The 21,530-nt window shown below is 38.6% G+C and overlaps 3 protein-coding genes across 3 annotated transcripts; 1 reads left to right on the top strand and 2 right to left on the bottom strand.

The window, feature by feature from the left end:
- Positions 1 to 661: 661 nt before the first annotated feature.
- LOC116728052 (transmembrane 4 L6 family member 1-like) lies at positions 662 to 2,500 on the bottom strand. Its single transcript, XM_032575795.1, has 5 exons — positions 2,277 to 2,500; positions 1,933 to 1,998; positions 1,270 to 1,406; positions 1,008 to 1,194; positions 662 to 917 (listed from the first exon to the last, which is right to left on the bottom strand). Exons 1-5 carry the CDS (start codon positions 2,451 to 2,453, stop codon positions 909 to 911), a joined length of 576 nt encoding a protein of 191 aa, XP_032431686.1. The 5' UTR covers positions 2,454 to 2,500; the 3' UTR covers positions 662 to 908.
- A 1-nt stretch (position 2,501) lies between these two features.
- Positions 2,502 to 10,045, top strand: LOC116728050 (mannose-P-dolichol utilization defect 1 protein-like). Its single transcript, XM_032575793.1, has 7 exons — positions 2,502 to 4,559; positions 4,779 to 4,844; positions 5,993 to 6,125; positions 7,805 to 7,890; positions 8,433 to 8,548; positions 8,632 to 8,742; positions 8,832 to 10,045. Exons 1-7 carry the CDS (start codon positions 4,469 to 4,471, stop codon positions 8,952 to 8,954), a joined length of 726 nt encoding a protein of 241 aa, XP_032431684.1. The 5' UTR covers positions 2,502 to 4,468; the 3' UTR covers positions 8,955 to 10,045.
- A 512-nt stretch (positions 10,046 to 10,557) lies between these two features.
- slc25a35 (solute carrier family 25 member 35) lies at positions 10,558 to 20,386 on the bottom strand. Its single transcript, XM_032575792.1, has 5 exons — positions 19,814 to 20,386; positions 19,673 to 19,738; positions 19,436 to 19,588; positions 16,243 to 16,377; positions 10,558 to 13,982 (listed from the first exon to the last, which is right to left on the bottom strand). The coding sequence occupies exons 1-5, from the start codon at positions 20,183 to 20,185 to the stop codon at positions 13,812 to 13,814; spliced, it is 897 nt and encodes a 298-aa protein (XP_032431683.1). The 5' UTR covers positions 20,186 to 20,386; the 3' UTR covers positions 10,558 to 13,811.
- Between the last annotated feature and the right edge of the window lie 1,144 nt (positions 20,387 to 21,530).

Raw genomic sequence — 21,530 nt, 5'->3', positions numbered from 1 at the left:
TGTTGTTTTGCTTGACACCCACAACATTCCTTAAAGGTCCTTCAGCTCATAATGTTTACTCTGTCACAGTAGGAGCTTTGAGCAGTTGAACTTTGCACTTGCAGCTGCAGGAGCGAGAGACAAACAGAACATGTTTGGCTTCGGTGAAAACCTGGAAAATATCCAGACTATGAAGAACCAAATACAATTTGGACATTGATGCGCGCCTCTCGTTGTTTCTCCGGTGTTCATCAAATGATTAAAGGTTATTGTCTCTAATCAGTAACGACAGGAAGTGAGTGATTTGAGAAGAAGCTTGGTCTCTTAGTAACATTTGGGCGAGGCAGTGTTACTCATTGTGATAAGATTTACAACCAGGAAAGGCTCCTTGAAAAACTGGAACCCCCTTTCTATAGGAGTACATTATGACAAGCCCATTATTATGAAAGACTCATGGATATTCACAACTTTTTTGGCTTTCAAATACAATTAGCAGTTATCAAAAAAAAAAAAGAAAATTCTCTGTTATGTAGAACCACATCTTTACTTTCCTTTTTAAAAACTTTTATCTGATATCTCTGGCCACAGGCGTCACTGCACAAACTTTCACCTCAGACTTTATTAGCTGACTGAAAAAAAACAGGAAATAGCAACTTCAAAATATTAACACGAGGAACAAAAGTGTGCTACCTGTTAAAACATTTTATTTCATTATTCAATTTATGTGCATGGTGTTTCCAACACTTATCTCCTCAGATTAATACACTGCAAGCAGAATCAAGAATTTGTAATATATTGTGGAAATAACAAGCCAATACAGCTGAAGAGAACATCAGTGTTAAAGTAAGCATTTTCTTTAAAAAGCCACCAGGAGCCTATATCCAGATGTTGCACGTCGACAGCTTTTTGAACTCTTCATGCCTACAAACTCAGGGTTCCTGTAAAGAAGAAGAAATGAGACAATGAAAACATGCCTGAATGAGGAAGTGGAAATTAGGACGTTTTGAAGTCACACAGCTTTTTCTGACCTGCTTGTCGTTGCAGGTTCCACAGATGCACCCGACGAAGCCGTTGATCACCTGGCTGGCACAGAGGAGACCCTGCAGAACGCTGGCCACCATCAGGGTGATGAACAGACCCATGTTGAACTGGACCACGTTCTTTGGCTCTTGACACTCGCTCCAGGAATTAGGGTTTTTCAGATATCTCAGGTTCCTGAGGATAAGACCAAAAGGTCGTAAATGACCAAATCGCAACAAGAACAGCCACAGATGCATTTCAACTTATTACTTGTCTATAAACGGCTGTTCCCATGCGAGAGATGAGGTTCTGCACAGAGGCCCGTTAGAGAGGCCGAGCAACGCCACAACGAAGCTGTATACGGCACCAGCTGCACCCACTGCGGCAAATATGATGGAAAAGAACATCTGCCAATATTAAATGAGAAGCAGAGGTCAGTTTAAAATGGAAGATGATTTTAAAATAGTTAATCATGAGTTTACCTCCTTTTTCACTCGTTTTAAACAGGAAAAATATTCACTGATTCCCTCTCTTCATCACAGATTTACATATATATATATATATATATATATATATATATATATAGAGATATAGATATATATATATATATAGCAAATATATGCACACAATGAAACAATTTGCAAATATTTAATTGTTTTATGCTAAAGTTAATGGCCACAGTGCATATGCATCACACCTACAAAAGTGAGGAAATGTATGTTGTGTACTATGGTAAACTGTGGTTTTGTTATCTGCATCAAAAGTACCTTGGTGTTGTGCAATGGTGATGCAGCACAACGCAGCATATTTCTTCAGCTCAGGAACAACTGAATTAGTCTGAATTTAGCCTGTTTTGTTGCAGATCTTCCTTAACTTGGTTACAACTTGTGTTTGCTGCTCCGTTTCACCTGAAATTAGGTCAGAGTAACTCACCCCGAAGCGATTTGCACAGCAGCCTTGTTCTCCAGTCAAGTGAATGTACAGTGCTGGGATCAGTACCTGTATTAGGACACATTGGGTGGATCAGTGGATTGCATTCAGTTTGCATGATAAGAGTCAGGTAAAGGATTTTAGCGGCACACACTTTCTGCAGCCCCCGGTTTGGTTTTAAGACATTTGATAATGACTTACGTGACAACAAAAGCATTTATCAAATCCATTAAAGATGTGCAAAAAGTTTTAATTTATCCCCCCCCCCAAAATTCTATTCAATAATAATTTCACAAAGTCTAGAACACCTTTCCATTTGGAGTCTCGTTTACCAACCAACTACTTACCAGGACACCACCACCGATGAATCCTCCCATGTACTTTACTTCGTTAGTAATGTGTTCTTCTTTGACATACTTGGTGCTCCAGTCAGGAAAGAAGAGCAAAATGTTGCAGAGGATGGACAGAAGAACCAGGGGGTACAGAGAGATCGCAATGAAAAGGGAGCACTTTCCAGTACACATGTTGTCTGCCTGAAAACCCGCCGACTGCAACAAAAACTCCAGTCATGTACGTTTTAGCCAAGTTAGTTCCTGTTTTCAGAATAGTCCCACTTTGAACATGACCAAAAATGCTCAACGCGCTTGCCCTTGTGTCTGTGTGACTGTGACGAAGAGGTTGAATAATTTATTTTCTAATAACTACATCGTTTTAAAGGACAGTTTGCCTATGCTGCAGTTGTTTTGCGATACATGTTGGAAATAAGCATTTGAGGGCCTAGGGTTGAGCCTTGTGGTATGCCACAAGTTCTTTAGAATGATGGGAATACTTTTTTTATTTTGCCAGAATGGGGGCAGAAAAGAAACAAAGAAAGAATTATTTAATTTTAACACAACATGGCAGTTCGATTGTTTTCTACAGTGTCCAATTGCAACTGAGCAATCATTGTCTCAGCAATGACTGCGACATCACTAATAGCCCCAAGTACAGCCTCTGATAATATTTTGAATAGGAAATACAATTTCTATAAAAGGAAACCACAGCGCATTAACTTGTGTCTCCATCTTATCAAACGTTAACTCTGACTAAACTGACTAACTGGAATAATAAAAGACCAGTGAAAGGAGACATGAAGTCAAAATCTTGTTGGAAGTATGTTTGTTTTTAAGAGCAATTTGTTTTCAGGAATATGGTTGCCTGGTTTTGAAAAGTAAACTGGTCATAGTGCATGATAACTACTCTTTCATAAAATAGAACCTAATTTTAATAATAACATGTGGTATTTGTGTTAACCAGAAATTGTTGGAAAAAAATTTTTATTGATTTTTTTTTAACATATTGTAACATTTGTCATTTGTACATTTTCTTTTGTGAATCTTTTATTTCATGTGAAACTCATTTTGAAATTTGACGGTGTAAAATATGGCCAAGTGGACAGTTTTTCTGTACTTCTCTATATTGACCGTAATCTGAATTTTGCATTTATATTAGTAGTAAGATTTGAATACAGAACAAACCGGTATTCAAATTGAGCACACAGACTGTCGGTGAAGCGGGAAAAACATTAGTGTGGTAGATGAACATTAGTTGCAGATTAATCATTCCTAAATTATTAACACAAAGATAGGATTTATAATCTAGTTTGAATACAAGCATTGGACATTTATAATGGACCAACAGTAGGTGGACCCATCCCATTGGCCCCAATGCAGCTCTAAATAATTTACATCTTGCAACTCCAAAGCTGATCAAACAACAAAAAAACTAAAGACTAAAAATTTTATTTGGATATTTATCATTACACAATTATGTTTAGTTTATTCCCTTTCTGAGACCAAGCCCTTACAAAAAAAATCCCATAAAAATCACGTTTTCACACGTGAAAACGTGTGATTTTACCACGAAACGTTCCAAACTCACACATATACATGTGCTTTCACATGTGATTCACATCATTCACATGTAAAAAGTTGTATGAACCACATACTGCACATGTGGTCGCATGTAATTTTCATGGGATTTGTTTTTGTAAGGGTCAAAGTGTGAATATTGAATATGACCAGAATTAGCACGTGGCTATTAATGAGCAGTTAAAAGGTAAATAATAAGTTAAAGGTAAAACTTTTTGGTCAAGAGAGGTCATTAACAAAATTCACTTATATAAACAGCACTAGAAATATACCATATTTTATCCCGTGGAAAGAATTAAAGTGTGATAACGTCATTCAAAATGGCGGCTTGTATTAATTGATTAATCTATGTCTAGTGTTATCTAGAAACTATCCACCGTCTGCCTCATGAACCCTGGGTTAGGTTAGGGTTGCAGAAGTAACCCTCCAGTTTTTGAAGTATTCTGTCATTAAAAACACGCAGGGTATTTTTTAAATGTTTTTTTAAAGAGCGAGAATAAAAAGGACGGACCATTTTCTTCTGATTTAAAGCGTGACAGCTCACTTACGGCGCCCCCTGTAAATATCTGGGAAGCATTGGACCACTCCCCCTGTTTCAGCGGGTCATTCCCGTCCACAGCTGGCCCACGATGGACACGTCTCCCTTGAAAAGCCTCCTTGTGGGCCGTTTAATGCCAGAGAAATGCTACGAGGAGCTTTTCGTCCGCTTGCATTTGCACGGTGAGGGACGTTTGAGGTGAAATATTTGAGGGGGGAAAGTTTCCAGATGTGCGGGATATGGCGGCCGCAGAGGAGTGGAGAACATGTTGCTCTTGCAAACTTATTACGAGTTTAATCAGAAACGCATGGGGAGATGGCATTTAAACTTTACTCACTGTGTGGTTCAACAGTTTGATGTGATCTGAATATCGCTATTTCTTACAATGATTATTTTTCCAGGTCCCTGTCTAAAGTTTGTGTTGAACAAAATTGTCGGATTTTGGATCATACTGGACACATTTTTGGGTAAGACTGTTTTATATCAGAAAATAACAACAAAAATGGATTATTATTTTTTTTTTAAAAACGTGCAGTGGCTTGAACCCCTAAACGTTTACACATTCCTCATATTAAAGCCACAAGCTTCAATTTATTTTATTGTGATTTAATGTAACTGATCAAGTAAAGCTTCATTTGGAAATTGCAATATATATATATATTTTTGCAAATAAATATCTAAAAGGTTCAGCTTGCATGTGTATCTCCTCCTCTTTACTCTCTCATGTCCCTAAATAGTTTAGGGTTCATTCAATTAAAAATAAATAATCCACCTGCATCCTATAATGAAAACCTCAGAAGTTTGTTAGAGTAAATTAACGAACACAAACAGAACAACTGAAACCACAGAACACAGCAGACCAGTCAGGGATTAAGTTATGGAGAAGATTAATGCAGGTTTAGGTTGTAGGACAACCTGCAACGTTTTGGTCCGTCAAATAAAAATGTTCAGCTTAACTATTAGGTCAAGAAACAAGAACATTTATCAGAAACAGCCAAGATGTTAGTATTATCACTGGAGGAGCTGCAAAGATCCCCAGCTCAGGTGGGAGATTTTTTTTAGCAGCCCTAAACACACAGCCAGCTCCAACTAAAACATGGAATAATTTATATCAAAATATATGTATGATTTCAAAATCCAGCACCAAAACTTAACTTGTGACAAAACATTTGATGTTTTCCATCCAATCTCACTAAATGGGAATGATTCCTTTTCCGAAGCACTTTGGGGTTGCCTTTATTTCCAATGAGCCTAAATCTAAATTTGCTCTTTCACTTTTCGTTACTTTGTGATGGAAAGCAATGATCTAATTAGAACAAGAGCCCGTGAACTCAGATAAACAACAGTGACAGGATATGTCTCAATCTTGAAAACAAAGATTGTTTGTTTTCAAGTTTGGTCCTGAAGCCACATCATTGTCATGCTGCCTGTATGCAGAAGCTGGGTGTTTCAGCAAGCTTCCACTTTATAATGCAATCATGTTGTTTGATGAATTCAGCAAGCTGCTTACAAGATAACCATACATGCTTAGTAGGTAAAGCATAGAAGTCATCATGAATAGCTCCTGCGCACATTCTCATTTTCTGTTTCCACATCGATCATCTGTTGTGAGCAGCACAGTTTGCTCAGCTGCTGAAGCTGCTGTGGAGAGGAAGTGCAGAAGGCCTGAGTCTGACCGCCTTCCTGCTGCAGCTCTATGCTTTGTCATGTCCGGTTGTCTACGCTGCATCCAACAACTTCCCGTTCTTGTAAGTAATCGATTACCACTAAATAAGCAAGTCAAGGGTTAGTATTCCGTTATTTGTTTGTGACTTTGTTTGTATTTTCTGCTTGCTGAAAGGGTGCTGCAGGGTCTCTTCATCATAAAAAATTCACAAAATAATACAACATTTCTGGATAGGATCTAGATTGGTGCAGCTCACAGCTGAGTGGATTTAATCAGATCCTCTAATTTGAGGCTTTCAAAGAGAAATATTTAGAGAACAAAAACGTGAGACTACAGATAAGAATAATGTTTGTTCTATTTTAAAGTGACTTGTTTCATTCGTTTATAAAGAAAGCTTTTACAATTATTAGTAAGACTGAAGTGGAATAAATGTAGCTGAATTTGAGTCTATCTTTATGATCAGATGGTTTATGTATTTCTGTTTATTCACTAGATTTGTTAGTAGTAAGGTACTTAAAATGGCCTGCGTTGTGAATTGATAGTGTAAAAATGAAAGAGAGGGAAGAAAATAAAATAATACAGAATTGAGCTTCATCTATATGTGGCTGGGCTCTGTCTTAGAAATATGGTGAAGACCTGGTTCACAGTAACAAAGAGCCGCTTCATCAAAAGGACTGATGCCAGTCAGGCTTAGTGTCAGGATGCCTTCAGGGACCTGCCTATTGAAGGATTTCTGGACATTTCACACTTAGGGGGATCTGAGGCGGAGGGACTAGATGTTCTTTTCTGAGATCCTCAGAAATACTTGGGAGTTGATTTACATAGACTCATTTCTCTGCTATTGATTTCTTAAATCGCTTTTAGGGTTTTATCAAAGCATTTATCTCCTCCTTGTACTTATATATATATATATATATATATATATATATATATATGAAAGATTTCTTTCAAAACAGAAACATAACAGGAATTTCCCAAAGTAAGGGTAAGGGTTTTATATTTAGACATTACCAACATGCATGACTTTGAATATTATTTGAGCTGAATTATTAATTGTTAATTTTGTGCTTTTCAGCTTTCAATTTCCTTCACTTCTTTTGTAATTCATAGTTGTTTGGTAATTTAATCTATTAACTTCTTTTCCACATATTTTCTTAGATTAAATGTGTATTATTAAACAGGATTGCACAATGAAATGTAATTATTTTGGTTGTCTAATGTGGGAACTAATGATCATTATCATAAGATTTAAAGTATTTTTTTTTTTAGCTTTGTAGTTTTTGCCATTTTATGCCATGTTTTTAATGTAAAATATACAATTGCTCCTGAACTATTCAGGAGGTTTTTATATTTCTCTTCACCGACTTTTTGATGTAATAGTTTTGAGGACTGATTTCATTTAATCTGTCTCTGTTTTACTTTGCAGTTTGATTTACATTAAGCTGCTCCAGGACCATCGCATCATTTAACTTGCTATTCATCTCCGTGTTGCAGCACTTAGATGGTTCATTTGTAAATACTTGCTTTATGAATACAACCATCAATGGGAGTGCAGCTGTTTGCAGGGTTTCCTGGGTGGTCGTCCATTTTCCGAATATTTAGCTTATCAAGTCCGCACTCCCCATTATGACTGCATTCAAATTCAAAGACTCCGGTTCTATTAGTGTCCAAGCACTGCAGAGTAAGTAGCTTTTTCTGTTTAATGTCTGGCAGAGAATGTTTACCAGTATGTCTGCGCTTTCTGTTTGAACGTCTGCGCAGTGCCTGGGCTGAGAGGCTCTTCACTTTGGCTCAGACAGCAACCATCATCTTCCTCATCCTGCATTATCGCGGTGAAACCCTCAAAGGTCAGATTTGAATCAGTATTCATCCTAAATATAGAAAATGAAGGGAAGCAGGAGGACATGCTGATTATGATTTTGTCTTCAGTTCGTAGTTATCGAATTATATACCTCAACATACCAATATCCCATGGCTGGGATCATTCACGACTACCTTATACCTGGCAAACATTTTATTGGTTAAATCTTTCACAAAGTAGTGAAATGTGTGTATAGCACTTTAAAAGAAAATACAGCTGTACACTGCCACTGATAACACTGATATATATGTATGTATATATACATATATATGTACATATATTGTTATTATTCTAAAATCTTAAATTCTTAGGGTGCAAGTCCAAACTGGATAATTGTTCATAGAGCTGATTTCTTTTAGAGTCCTGCAGGCTTTAATGCAGCGCCACCTTGTGGTGTCTTTTCAAATTAACAAACTTTTTAACCATGTTTGTAACTATCAATTCAAAAAGGTCTTGCTTTCTCTCTGGTGTTGCTAGGGTCAAGTGTACGATTTAAATCTTAGAAATGTGTGTGTATGTGTTTTTCAGGAATGCTTCTGCTCTTGGGTTTTGGTGGCCTAATCCTCCTCCTGGTTTCGTTTGCGGCTGCGGCCGTCATCAGACTGGTGTACACCTCCACTCTGGCAGCTTTCATTTTAAGCAAGGTAGCAATCTATCAGTCTCTTCTTTCTGCAGATGCATGGACTCTTTTATGTGGACAGATGTGTGTCCTAATTACTTTTTCCAGGTTGTTCAAACTGTAACAAACTACCAGAATGGCCACACAGGGCAGCTGTCCAGCCTGTCAGCGTTACTGTCATGTACAGGTGCTCTTGGTGCTGCCTTTGTTTCTGTACAGGTAAGCAGCTAGAAACGGTTGAATGTTGTACTCTTTTTCTGTCTTATTTGGGATTTTTAACTCCAGCTTTGTGAATCATTTTCTTACAGGAGAGCGGAGGATCTTTCACTACTTTGTCTCACATACTGTCCACATGTCTCAGCTTTGTCCTAATGGCTCAGATAGTCTGCTACAAGAGGAGCACTGGCTCTGCTGCCAAGAAGACGGATTAGCTTCAGAGGCAGCAAGTGTTTCTATGACTTAAGATATTGATGTATGAATGATTTTAATAATATATAGTTGTTGTGCAACACTGTGTGAAGGATATTTCCTCTCTAATACAAGGCGCATGTTGTGTTTGTTATTAGAATTTTTGTGAAGTTTTTAATACCTTGTGTCTATAGGTTAGCTACAACTGTTAAAACGTCATGTGGCGTCCTCTAGTGGCTTTGCGAAAAAACGACATTCTCAGATTTCAGTCCTAATGAGGATCTGTGAATGCCTTCTTTTTATTTAATGCCAGCCTGTTCTTATTTATCCTCAGAATATCCTCCATTTGTGTGTTTGGTATTTGAAAGGAGCCGTGTAAGTGGCAGTCATCTGCATAAAAATGAAATATGACATAGTATTGGGTTATGAGGGGAAAATACAAATTAAGATGAAGACAGGTACAAGACAGATAAAGGGAGCAGAGGATTCCTGGCAGACAACAGAATGTTTTTAGACTTGATAAAACACAGTACCAGTAGATGGCATAGTTCCCAAATCATATGTGACTGTGAAGACTTAACACACGATTCCTGACTCTGGGATCTTGGTTTCTATGAATTTAAAGAACAGCAGACGTTGGATCATTGTCGTAACTGACATCTTAACACGACGAAAGCAACAGATATGGTGCATGTCCTGTTAATGCCTCTGTGTGGTCTGCAGTCATCCCTGCTGCCAGTTAGACTTTTACCTTCCACTCAACTTTCCAATATTATGCTTGGGTACAGCACTGTGTGAAAAGACAGTTTTATTAGCAATTAGCTTTTTTAAGACCTTTTTTTTTTTAGGACATTTTTAATTCTAAGTGTTTATGAACTTTCACCAAATGAACCTCTACAGGCAACACACCCAAGGTTAGATGCTGTTTTCTGCAGCTGCTCAGGAGCTAGACTGTCCTTCCTTATCATTGGTATAAAACTGTTATTTTGTCTGCCTGTTGTCAGAATCCACACATAACCAACTCTGAGGCTCACTTGGACCTTTAATCTGTTCATGAGTTTTTGATCTTGCGTCTTCGGTATTGAATAAACCTGATTGAGTGATTTTCACCTAACAGTGCTTGGCGATTAATTTTTTACGCAACAATTGTTTGCTGGACAACTGTCAAAAAATTTTCCCATGACGGTACAGGCCATAACATAACATTTCTGTGTCAAAAATCCATTGAATGATGTAGTGAAACTCTGAACGCGCTATACCACCAATCCACACGTGTTATGTTTCCAGGGGTAACATAATACTTGGAGAAGTCCAGCGTGTATTTTGGTGTTAATAAGCTCATGATCTCAGTCGTTTTCCTTCAGTTTCTAAATTAGCAATTTCCTCAGTTCCAGTCTGGTTTCGTGTTGTGCAAACCAAAAATAATGCAAGAGTGTAAAGTTTCTGAACACTTTCTGTTCTCGAACAGCTGCTGCAGGATTCTTTTGATTTCATATTTGGTCCTGTGTCGAGTCAAACACTGGTAAACCTCAAAACCTTGTGAACGTTTGGGTATTTTCAACAAAAGCTGATGGCTCATTATTTGTATTTGAACAGAAAGCACAAAAAAGGATAAACACAATAGGAATCAATAAAAAAAATCCTTTATTTGCTCTACATGTCCATCATCAAGAGAAAATGGACAAGTCTGTTGTTACACATCGACTGAAAAAAGCCTCAGCTTTGTCGTCATTACATGAGACGCATCTTTCATATGAATGAATATGTTTCAGACGAAGAATCGTTTTGCGTGAATGAAGTCATGTTACGTCTTTGCAGTGTTTATGTCATGTTTGAAGATCCTAAAACAAGCAAAATCCCTTAAAAGACAAACATTTGCTCTTTTTTTAGGCAAGTTGGCACAATATCCTGACTTCTTGATTGAAAGTTCAGAGCAGCTGCTTTTTTAGATTTTATAGAGGTTCATTTTGACCTTCTTCACCCACTCTTCCTCCACTGCTGCGATGTGTATTTTTAGACTACCACAATCGAGATCAAGCAGACATTCACGATGGGGATTAAGGATTAACACGCTGGATTATAGTACTCAAGACTGCATCTACGACATTACAACCAAAACAGCTCGGCTCTATGAATAGCAACCTCCACATTTGTTTGTACCCTTGACAAAGTTTCGTACAAAGCCTAATGACTAGCATTATTTCTCCCTGAGAAATTCGTTACAGTTCTTAAGCAGAGATTTAAAAAATTTTTTTAAACTGCCTCCATCGTTGTGCTGACTGTGCATTTTAGCAATGCTAACTTAGGGCGTTAGAGGTGGGAGTTTGGTCCTTTTCTGTGTGAGATTATACTGCTGCCAAATATTAAGGAGATGAACCTAAATTATAAGGTTTTTTTTACATTTTTACACTGGATGCTACAGATGTGAAGAGGAGACAGAAGTGTAACTCTTAAGTCAAGGAGCTCTCAGCAGTATGGCATAAAAATAAATATTATGATTTGTCAGCATACTCTTAATAATAGCTCAGTGTATTTTTTTATGGAACATAGATATAATATATCTATATATAATATACAGTAGATTTCTGATCCTTTCTGGTCATATTGTCTTTAAAAGGTATGTAACACACTAGTCTTCAGTACACAATTCTGCTAAACAAAATATTAATACATAGTCTTGCATACATAAAAGCCCTCACAGGGAATCATTCATAGTCTCAAAGAAGCTCTGCGTAATATAGCCAAGCTACTTTTTAAAAGTAGAGAAAATGGCAACAGGTCTGCTTCGCATCAAATGGCCAAAAATCTAATTTACTTCAACAAATCTCACTCTACCTCCCGCTTCCTTTACGCACACAAAGAGGGAAATCACAAAGTGCTTGCATGCTGAAGGCTTTTCAAACACAGCTCATTACATTTATGACTCTTGGAGGTAGGGGTGCACTGATTGCAGTTTTCTGGCCGATCGCCGATCTTTAAAAAGCCTGACCTGCCGATTCCAATTTTGGCAGGTGTCACAGCAGCGCAGCAGAAGACAAGAGGCAGAGGAATTTTAGACTTTTGCTGAGGTAGATAAGATCGGTGAATAAGCTCCGCTTCACATTTTAGTATCGGCCGAGGAAATCCACATTTTATCGGCTGGCCGATTTATCGGCTACCCCTACTTGTAGGTGGAACCTACATGTTATTAAGAAAGCACCAAATCTGCCTGACAGATGAGACATCAGCTTTGGAAACCCTTCTGTAGAGGATAACAAAGCATGTTCCAGATTGTCCTCTGATGAGAGTTGTTCTGATGATGTGGATCTGCTGAAGGCAGTGAAACAGACCGACACGGGTCAGGGATGAATAATAAAGCTCAGTGGACAACAGCTTAACAAAACTTTTGTTTTAAAATGTTGCTAAATTTACAGCTGTTATTTAATCTGTAATAAAAAAATTAAACAGTTAGTCTAAAATGAAATGTCACTTAAATAAAAAAGTGGACAACTTATGTCCAAGATGTCTCTCGACAATATGGAGGCAGACACCAGCCCCCCTGCTGACCTGACCCAAGGATAAACAAACGGTGAATGGATGGTCATTTATGCCCTGGATGAATTTTTAAGGCACAAAAATCGTTATTGCGTCATATTAAATATGCCTTCAGAGTAACAAAAATAAGTCCACTAACTTGTAAGTGTTTAGGCATTTTCAAAGTACTCAGCACAATTGCTGAAAATCTGGGAAAATTGTAACGAAAAAATTTCATCCACAGGAAAAGAAGGTTTTACGCTAAAATGAAAAATCAAGCTCTGGTTCTGGAAAACAAGAATTTAGTAATAAACGTTCATTCATTACCATTGGCAAGTACTGTATAATAAAAACTGATGCTGCCTGACACATGTATCACTCAATCACCTAAAACTATTTTGACATTTCTTTCAGGCAACTTTTGTTTCTTTTACAGAGTTTTTACAACTCTTGGTCCTGTCTGTTATTGATACACATCATGGCTTTTGGCCTCAGTGAAATTTGTTGATTTCATAATGCATAAAAGAGGTAGCCCATCACATAGGAAACACAGCACCCTGAGAATGGAAAAAGGGAAGATACATTTCTTTTAGTTTCAGTTCCCGTTTTAAAAAATTTCCATGGATCAGCACTGGATCCGTTTTACTTCTCCCACTCTGGACACTTCAAAGGATTTTTCTGTGATTTATTTCTCCCGCTAACAATCCTGCAACAAATCAGTTTAGCCTCTAGTTTCTATATACAAGTTTATTTTTTTTATTTGACCACTTTAAATAACAATTCTTTCTTTTATGCACTTCATCACAAACTCTTCAGAAACTAATTCAAGGAATTCAGGTTTAACAAGCAGCACTTGCACTGAGGAGAGATTTTCCCTCAGCAATTAAAGCATTACGCTGTTTCAACATGTGAGTCAGACGGGGTCAAAGTCAGGCTGCGATGGGATCACAGGTCTATTCAGAGAGTAGAAATTATTTGGCTGCCACATTGGCTCATGTGATGCTTTCTTCATAATGCATAAAGTGCACATTTGAAATGCATTGGAATGATGTAATTAGAGTCATAAGGGGTAGATGTGTTTGCCTATATGACATACTGCGTGTGTTTTTGTCTGTGCACACATAACAATGAGACAAATCAAGACGGTTCCATTAATGATTGAGCTTCTGGGTGAAGTTTCAGATCTAATTGCATATTTCGGGTTTAATGTGCTTTCTCGATGGAGTGTTAAAGGTAACCTTTGCTCCTTCGCAGTAAAAATAAGTAAACAGATCAGCTCCTAGTTTTTCCTCTGCCTCCTTGAATGAAGATTCATTTCACCTCTGCATAATGAATTACCCTTTTTTTTTTCTCTGGTTTCCCTGATGTTATCTGAGCTTCTGGTACAATTTGCGCAGCTCATCCCAGAAGAACAGGGACAGAATGGTGTGTGGGCCGAGTCGGAAATAAGAGGCTCCCAGGCCTTTGTAGAGTCCTGTGAGGCCCTCCTTTTTCAGAGTCTTGGAGAAGCAGTCACTGAATCCTTTGTACAGCTGCCCCTATACCAAAAGACGGGAAAATCGCATCAAATCAGTAAAACAGAAGCTCTCTGTCTTTCCTTTTCATTCCCAAATCACGTTACAAACGCAAACTTCAACATATTTTATGGGGGTATTTTATGTAACAGAAGAATACAAGTTATGAAAGGCAACAATAATAATAACAAAAGCATACAATAAATAAAAGTCATTAGTCCCTCCGCAAAAGACTAAGCAACTATGTGCTCTGGTCAGATGTGATCAAGAATTAACTTACATTTAAGATATTTTGTGTGGCAAGAGATTAGCATCGCATATCCTTCTGAGCACACCGTCCATGTGGTTATACAGGGTGGTGGCAGCATCATGCTGTGGAAACTGGTCAAAGTTCATGGAAATATAGACGGAGCTAATCCTTAGAAACTGATGTTTAGACTCACCTTGGGTTGACGTGGCAAAATATATGGCTTGTGTACGAATGCACACACCACACGTTTCAGGTTTTTATTAAACAAGAACAACAAAATAAAAAAAATACTTTGTGTTGGTCCACCAGATAAAAAGGTTTGTGGTTATAATTTTACAACAATGGGAAAAAAGTCAGAAGAAGAGATAATGTCTTCTTATCTCTCACATTTCTCCGGTATCAGGTGTCCTTGTGTTTGAGTTTACATGTTTCATGCTCCAGATGATATAATGACACGACCGTCACAGTTTAACTTACAACACCTTGAAGAGCAAAGGGACAGTGGACACTATAAATAACCTGTAGACTAAGAGCTTCAGGGAGCCTCAACAACGAACTATGACTTTCCCACAAGAGGAATGCAGCAGTTACTTGCACACCTTTGCATTTTCAAATGATTTGGCACAGAGAGAACATTATGTGCCTTTGAATCCTGACTAAAATTTGGAGGCGAATGTAAATGCAGAGCTGGAGCCCGAGGCATCCACACACACACAGACTGGCCTGAAAGCTACAATGTACATAAACCTGTGACAGGATTAGGTAAGGATTAAAACACAATCCATGGCACTGACTAAAACAAAAAAGTCATCCTTAGAGAAAGTATTTCTTAATTTAATATTAATAAAAATTTGAAGCGATCAATTTGAAAGTAAAACTTCTTGTTATCAACAGAACATTGCTCAAGTTGCCATTCATCATATTATATCATCTGAAGCAACTTGCAAGTGAGCACAAGCTAATAAGCTCACACCTGGAATGTTTTCACGTCAGAACGTAGCCAGAAAAATTTAACCGTCAATCTTCTCATTCGAAATCAGCCAAGCCACAGCAGCTTTCACACGGCTTCATATCTTTTGTAATTTCTGAAAACGCCTCTCATGTCTACAAAGTATTTGTGCGGCTTATAATAAACCCTTGTTTCCTCCACTCAGTGTGTGCTGGAACATGTGTGACATGTACAACGCGGTACACGCCTCAGGACAGAGATGCCTTCACCTCGTAGCACTTTGCCAGACTAAATGATCGCCTGACTGTCTTGGGCTGAAAGTTAAATGGATCCAATTGGCACACACAAGGGATGAAATTATTGAAATAATGATCAGAAAATACAGAGTCATTTCAGCCTCTGAAAGCTTTCTGTAGGCCTTCATCTACGAAGTCAGAGTCTTCATTAGTGAAGACAAAACGTCTGCATAGCATAGAAAGAAATAAAGTCACATTGTTTATCAGAACGTTGTGACATTCAAGTAGTCCCTTTGTCCATTTTGTAGCAATGGTGCATATTTGCAGAAAATATGGCATCTTTTATTATGAGTTGTAATTTTTTGACAAATCCAAGTAAAGATTAAATTATCAATTGGACATAATTTGACACATCAGAAATGTGAGGCTTGAGCAACATTTACTAAATCTATACTCTTTCTGCCTTATTGTCAATTTATGTTGTGTAATTTTTTGCATTTAGAAAGATGAATTATCTTTGTCTCGCTTACAATATTAACTAAGAGCTTGTCACATAAGGTGAAACTGCTATTTTGGAGGTTTTAATACCACTTGGTACCCCTGTTGTTTTACATTATGCAAGCTTACAATATTCAAAGGTTAAAACTGATCTGAGTGTCTAAATGGGAATCTATTACATTACATTTTAGGGTAAATGTATATAAAAACTGTAAGTGAAACCATAGATGTTAGCATCTGCGTGTAGCGTAAACACAAGGCATCTGTAGGTCCGATGTACTGAAAAACACCGATAAAAAGTTCCCCCTAAATGGGCACCCAGTCGTTTCCCTTTATTTTTATTTCACTTACTTTTCCCATCTGGTCGACAGGCTGGTTGTAGAGTCGCGTGCTAACCACATCGAAAGGAGTCATTGCCAGCACCACCATCACGCTGCTGATCATGCCGGCACTAAGAGGCACCAACCAGCTGTCCTGCGGGAAAACCTTTGCAAAGATGGAAATGTCGTAAGGCATGCGATGAGCGAGTGAGAGGTCTAAAGCAGTTCTGAGAAGAGGTCTGACTGTGCAGTGGCAGAAAATGAGCCCATCCTTACATAGAAACTATATCTAATTTTAACTAAGTGAAACAGAGGACTGGATCTAAACTTAGCACCTGTGTTACATGCATACTACAGTAGCAACTGGTTACTGGTTTTCAGTATGATAAAGGCATGGAGAAAGTCTTAACATACATTTCTCAGTACTGTACTTAGATTTTTAGAAAAATCTAATTAGAATTGCAGGAAATTGCTTGCACTGTAAACAACCATCCTCTGCTGCAAAGAGAGAAATGCTGTTAATGTTCATTCAATATTTGGAAGCGTGACCAACACGGACTAAAAAGCATTGTTCATTTCCTCTGCTGCCATTGCTAAAATTACAGATTAGTATTCTCAAACAGCGCAGGAAATCATCGTTCACAACTTCTTGTGTTCACTGATTGGCCCGGTAGAAAAATCTACCGAAGACAATCCAAGTGAATGGGAGAAAACCCAGATTTTGCTGGAAGCGAAAGCAGAATTGCACAGGAAGACGATGGCTAAACTTAAGATGTCTTCTCTAAACCCCACAGGTTTCAGACAAGGAACTGAAACGGCTCTTTTTTGGGTCTGGGTGAACCATTTCAGTACGCTATCCATCCATTTATCTGGATGATTAAATGGATGGATATTGAGTTTATCATTATCCAGCTTAAGTAAAAACTATTTACATTTTTATTCATTTTTCTTAACTGCACCAGATTTTCCATTTAAAAAGTCCTCGTGTTTTAGAGACTTCATAAAGAAACACAAAGTTACACAACTTTGCAAATGGTTGAATAATTCCTAGAATTCTTCCTGTCAAGTAAAGAGAAACAGGCAAACAGCATCAAATATTATCCAGTGCATAACTGTGAGCACAGTTGTTTTGTCACATAGTAGCAGCTCTCACTCTCCTCCCTGAGGAACTGGAAACAGTGAAACTCGCTAAGCGACACTGAATTTAGTATTCAATGTAGCTGCACACATAAAGAATGTAGTGTCCTCAATTATATAAGCCATAAACTAAGCATTTCTGACAGTGTATATTTTAATAAACTATTCCTTTTTTTCCCCAAGTTCACAATGTCTGTACTACTCTGCTTTCTAATATTGGTCAATAAGAGCAAGATCAGGTGGTTTCATTTTTCTTCCTCCACTGGAAAAACTGCATTTTTTTTAATGTCCTTTCTAAATGTTTCTGTGTAAAATGCCTACCTCCTGCAATAAAAGATGAATTTGTTTAAGGCTTACTGCACACTTTACCAGAAGTACCAATAAATGTCTCCGTAGGGAACAGATCCACATTACACTGGCTAAAACACCTTTACCTATTTAAATGTGTTATAGTTGTAGACCAGTGAGTGGCAAGCAGCGTATGTGTCTCTTTATATAAAACACAAGGCTGTCCTGTATTTCAGACGTTTAGCAGCTTGTAAATGAGCCAATGTTGGCGGGGATGTTGGGAGGAGGGGTTCGGCCCCCCGCTTCCTCCCGGTGACTTTTCACAGCGCAGCAAGTTACACAACTTTGCAAATGGTTGAATAATTCCTAGAATTCTTCCTGTCAAGTAAAGATAACATTCTTTAATCATCAGAAAACGTCTGGAGTATCAAGGACTCCCTTCAGCTAGAGTTTAGGCAGCAAGGCCCACCAGTAAACTGCAGCACTGGTTGTGCAAGTCGAACGTTTTCAGCCACAGGGGCCCAGTAAAAGGTGTTGGATTTCTATTCCAGTGGAGTGCATCACAGAGCGTTTTGTCATTGCAACAATGACTGTTTGTGTAATCGGTGCACAGCTACTGACTACAAATGATCGCCTCTGGATCAAATGATTATATTAGTGACGAGGGAACCTGATAATCTTTTTAACCCTAGCAGCTAAAACAGCTGGAACAATTTGTTCTGTAAGGCTAAGAATAGGCCTTGGACCACAAGGTATGATAACCTTGAGTTGCAGAAAATGTTCATATATAAATATAGCGCCTTTAAAAAATATATTGCAAGTAATATTTTTTTTACATATTTGTTGAAACTTTCACTGTCTCCTCTGCCTTCTCCCAGTGCTCCCTGCGCTCACTACAAACAACCAATCAGAGCTAGGAGGCGGATGTTAGCGCTGTCAATCACAATCTTGTGTGGCGCTGCTCATACTGCAACTTTCACGTAGTAACAGAAAAGCAATAGTTATATAGTTATTGCTAGAGAAGCACATGATAACTTTTACAGTCATAGTTAAACATACCTTGACATTTCTTAATTGTTATGATGATTTTGGCATGTAGAGCTCAGTAAAAATATGTAATAAACATCTACTAAATTTAGTATTAGTTTTTGAAGAGCCTAGAAAATTTTACCTGACAATTATTTCCCTCTTTATAGAGTATAGAGCAACAGTGGGAGTATAACAAGCAATAATAACTGGTTATTTAGTCAGGCTATCTGCTCTGGTAGAGACTGAAGTAGTTGCTTTACAGAAACACTGCAACACCCTTCATCTCATTCTGATAAATTCCTAGGTTCAGAGGCCAGTCCCTCCAGTGAGTTCTGAGTTTTCCCCAGGGTCTCCTCCCAGTGGCATGTGTCCGGAAAACCTCCTCCCCAGGAGAACCACCTCAACCGACTCCTTTCAATATGGAGAAACAGTGGCTCTACTTCAACCTCAGCCTAGATAAAGAGTTGCTTTGTCTACTAAGGCTGAGTCTGATCACTCTATGAAGGAAATTAATTTTGGCCACTTGTAATCAGGATCTTGTTCAAACTTTTGAAACATTTGATTCACCTGATTCCAGTAAACTCACAACCTTAAATCCAAAAATATTCAGACAGCTCTATCACGTTATATGGTTAGTTAACCCAGATACTTTCAAACAGTGAAGTCATTTATAAAACATGCACACACACCCTAGAAAGCTTATAAAACAGAATTTTACACGTTGGCAGGATGCCATCTTCATCAAACCCGAAGAATGAATATTTTCTAACCTTTAGGTCGACGACTAGCTCCTTAGAGGAGGAGAAAGTTGAGAGCTGGGTCGCAGAGCCAATGCTGACCCTTGGTATAGCAGCACTGGAGCCCCTCCACAGTCCCAGAATGCCATGCTGCCTGTAGATGGCTTTGAGAGCATGGATCATCCCCTGTCCGGAGAAGAAGCAGGGGGAGGAACACATGAAAAAACTGCATTTACATTTTCACTATCACTTTGTGCCACTGTGCTTTACCTCGTGTCTGTGCTGATGTCCCACTGCGATGGAGGAGGTAGACTGACTCTGCAGATGTGTCTTCACCTGTCAGTGAGGAGAGTTCATCGTTATACGTCAGAGGTGACACCTGACTAATTCAAAGTGAAGTCAGACACTGACCAGGTACACAGGGCTGCCCATGATGGCGCCCACCACCCCAGCACTGGCTCCCGCTAACGTGGTTTTCACCGCGCTGACCCTTCCGTTGGTGTGGATGTAACCTGCCGACTCAATGATGGCGTAGGAGCCGAGCCGGACTCCATTCATGAAGAACTGATAAAACAGCCCGGGGACCAGCCCTTTCTGCAAGCCGGCCAGTCCGTCCACTTTACCGATAGTGTAGAAAGCGTGGAAGACGTTGCGATAGTAAACCCGGTAGGTGCCGCGGCTCTTCATTTCCCCTTGAAGTTGCATCCGCGTCTTGACGACCTCCAACGGGTTGGTGAAGAGACACGCTCCGCAGGCCGCCGCGCCGCCCAAGACGAAGTCCATCCCGGTCAGATCGACACAACGGGCAGCGGCGGAGTTCGGGCTCGCTAACACTGGTTTCTGTCCTTCATGTTTGTGACGTCTTTGCTCAGCCTCGATGTCCCCGCCCACGTTTACTGTACAACTCCCTCACGCGCTGTAATATCGTAAGCCGCAGATACATGGCGGTTAGCTGAAGCGCGCAGACGTTGCTGCTTCACGAGCTTCCTGTACAGTCGGAATTTTAATAAACAAAAGTCAAACGCGAAATATCCGCTGAATGCGGAGAAAGAAAATGGCTTCTTCACAAATGCATCTGAATTTAATTCTTATTCTGTGTGATTTCCAATTGATTTGAATCTATTTTGTATGTTTAAGCCGCATATTAAGAAACACAAATGATAGATTAAAAACGAAGAAAGAAGAAAGAAAGTCACTACTTTCTGTGCTTTCACAATCAAACATTAGCGGCAACATTAAACCCATCATAACTAGAAACAGTAAGTTCTTGCTCTCTGTTTCTCTGGCACACGATACAGTTACATCACCCCACATTTACGTCTAACCCAGTTTTTAACCCACATTTCATCCTTCCCTTGAACATCTCATCTTTTAAAAAAACAATACGAGTGTTCGTCATAAAACGTCTTTAAACCTTATCGTAGACCACGAACAGGCTTTGTCTTGTTACAGATTATATTTATAGAATCGTGCATAAAGTAACTGAAACCAAAGCTGTAAAGCAGCGTGTAAAATTGGACAGTGTTTTATAAATAAATGTATGCGCTTCACTGAAAACACATTTTTGCTACGCTGTACATTAATCCTCCAAAAAAGAAAAATAAAGTCAACCCAAGTTTACCAAAGTAAAATGATGGTGGTGAAGAAAAGAGTTTGAAAGTGGGAAGCCAAATATTGACTTTTGACCTTAATTGGCCACAATTCCTTTACACTAGGGGGCGGCAGCCACCTGTACCTCAAAGCGAACAGGCTCAAAAAAAGAAAGAAAAATAATAGATATTAATCATAACTGTTATAATAATAAAGTAGTTGTAAAATTCTAAAATAGTAATAAATTGTCCATTGCTTGCTCACATAGAAGAAGACCTACAACAGCATCACTGGTTAAGCTGGGAAAACAGCCAACTCAAAACTACAAACTACTTCAATGTAATAACAAGACTGCTGTTTTTTAAATGAGCCAGTGTGTCCTATGAACTGATTCAGGCTTGGGTTTATTTCACACCATTTAGATCAGATCATGATCCAGCACACTGGTTTGAGTTTCCAACTCAAAAAATAGTTTAAAGCCAATAATGTACAACGTAATGGCAGATAAAAATTGGATTTAAAACTGAACTAAAGCTGA

The sequence above is a fragment of the Xiphophorus hellerii genome, chromosome 11, assembly GCF_003331165.1.
Source record: "Xiphophorus hellerii strain 12219 chromosome 11, Xiphophorus_hellerii-4.1, whole genome shotgun sequence".
In the NCBI taxonomy this organism is placed as follows: domain Eukaryota; kingdom Metazoa; phylum Chordata; class Actinopteri; order Cyprinodontiformes; family Poeciliidae; genus Xiphophorus; species Xiphophorus hellerii.
Note: the sequence above shows the minus strand (reverse complement) of the source record. Positions and strands in the feature narration are given on the sequence as shown.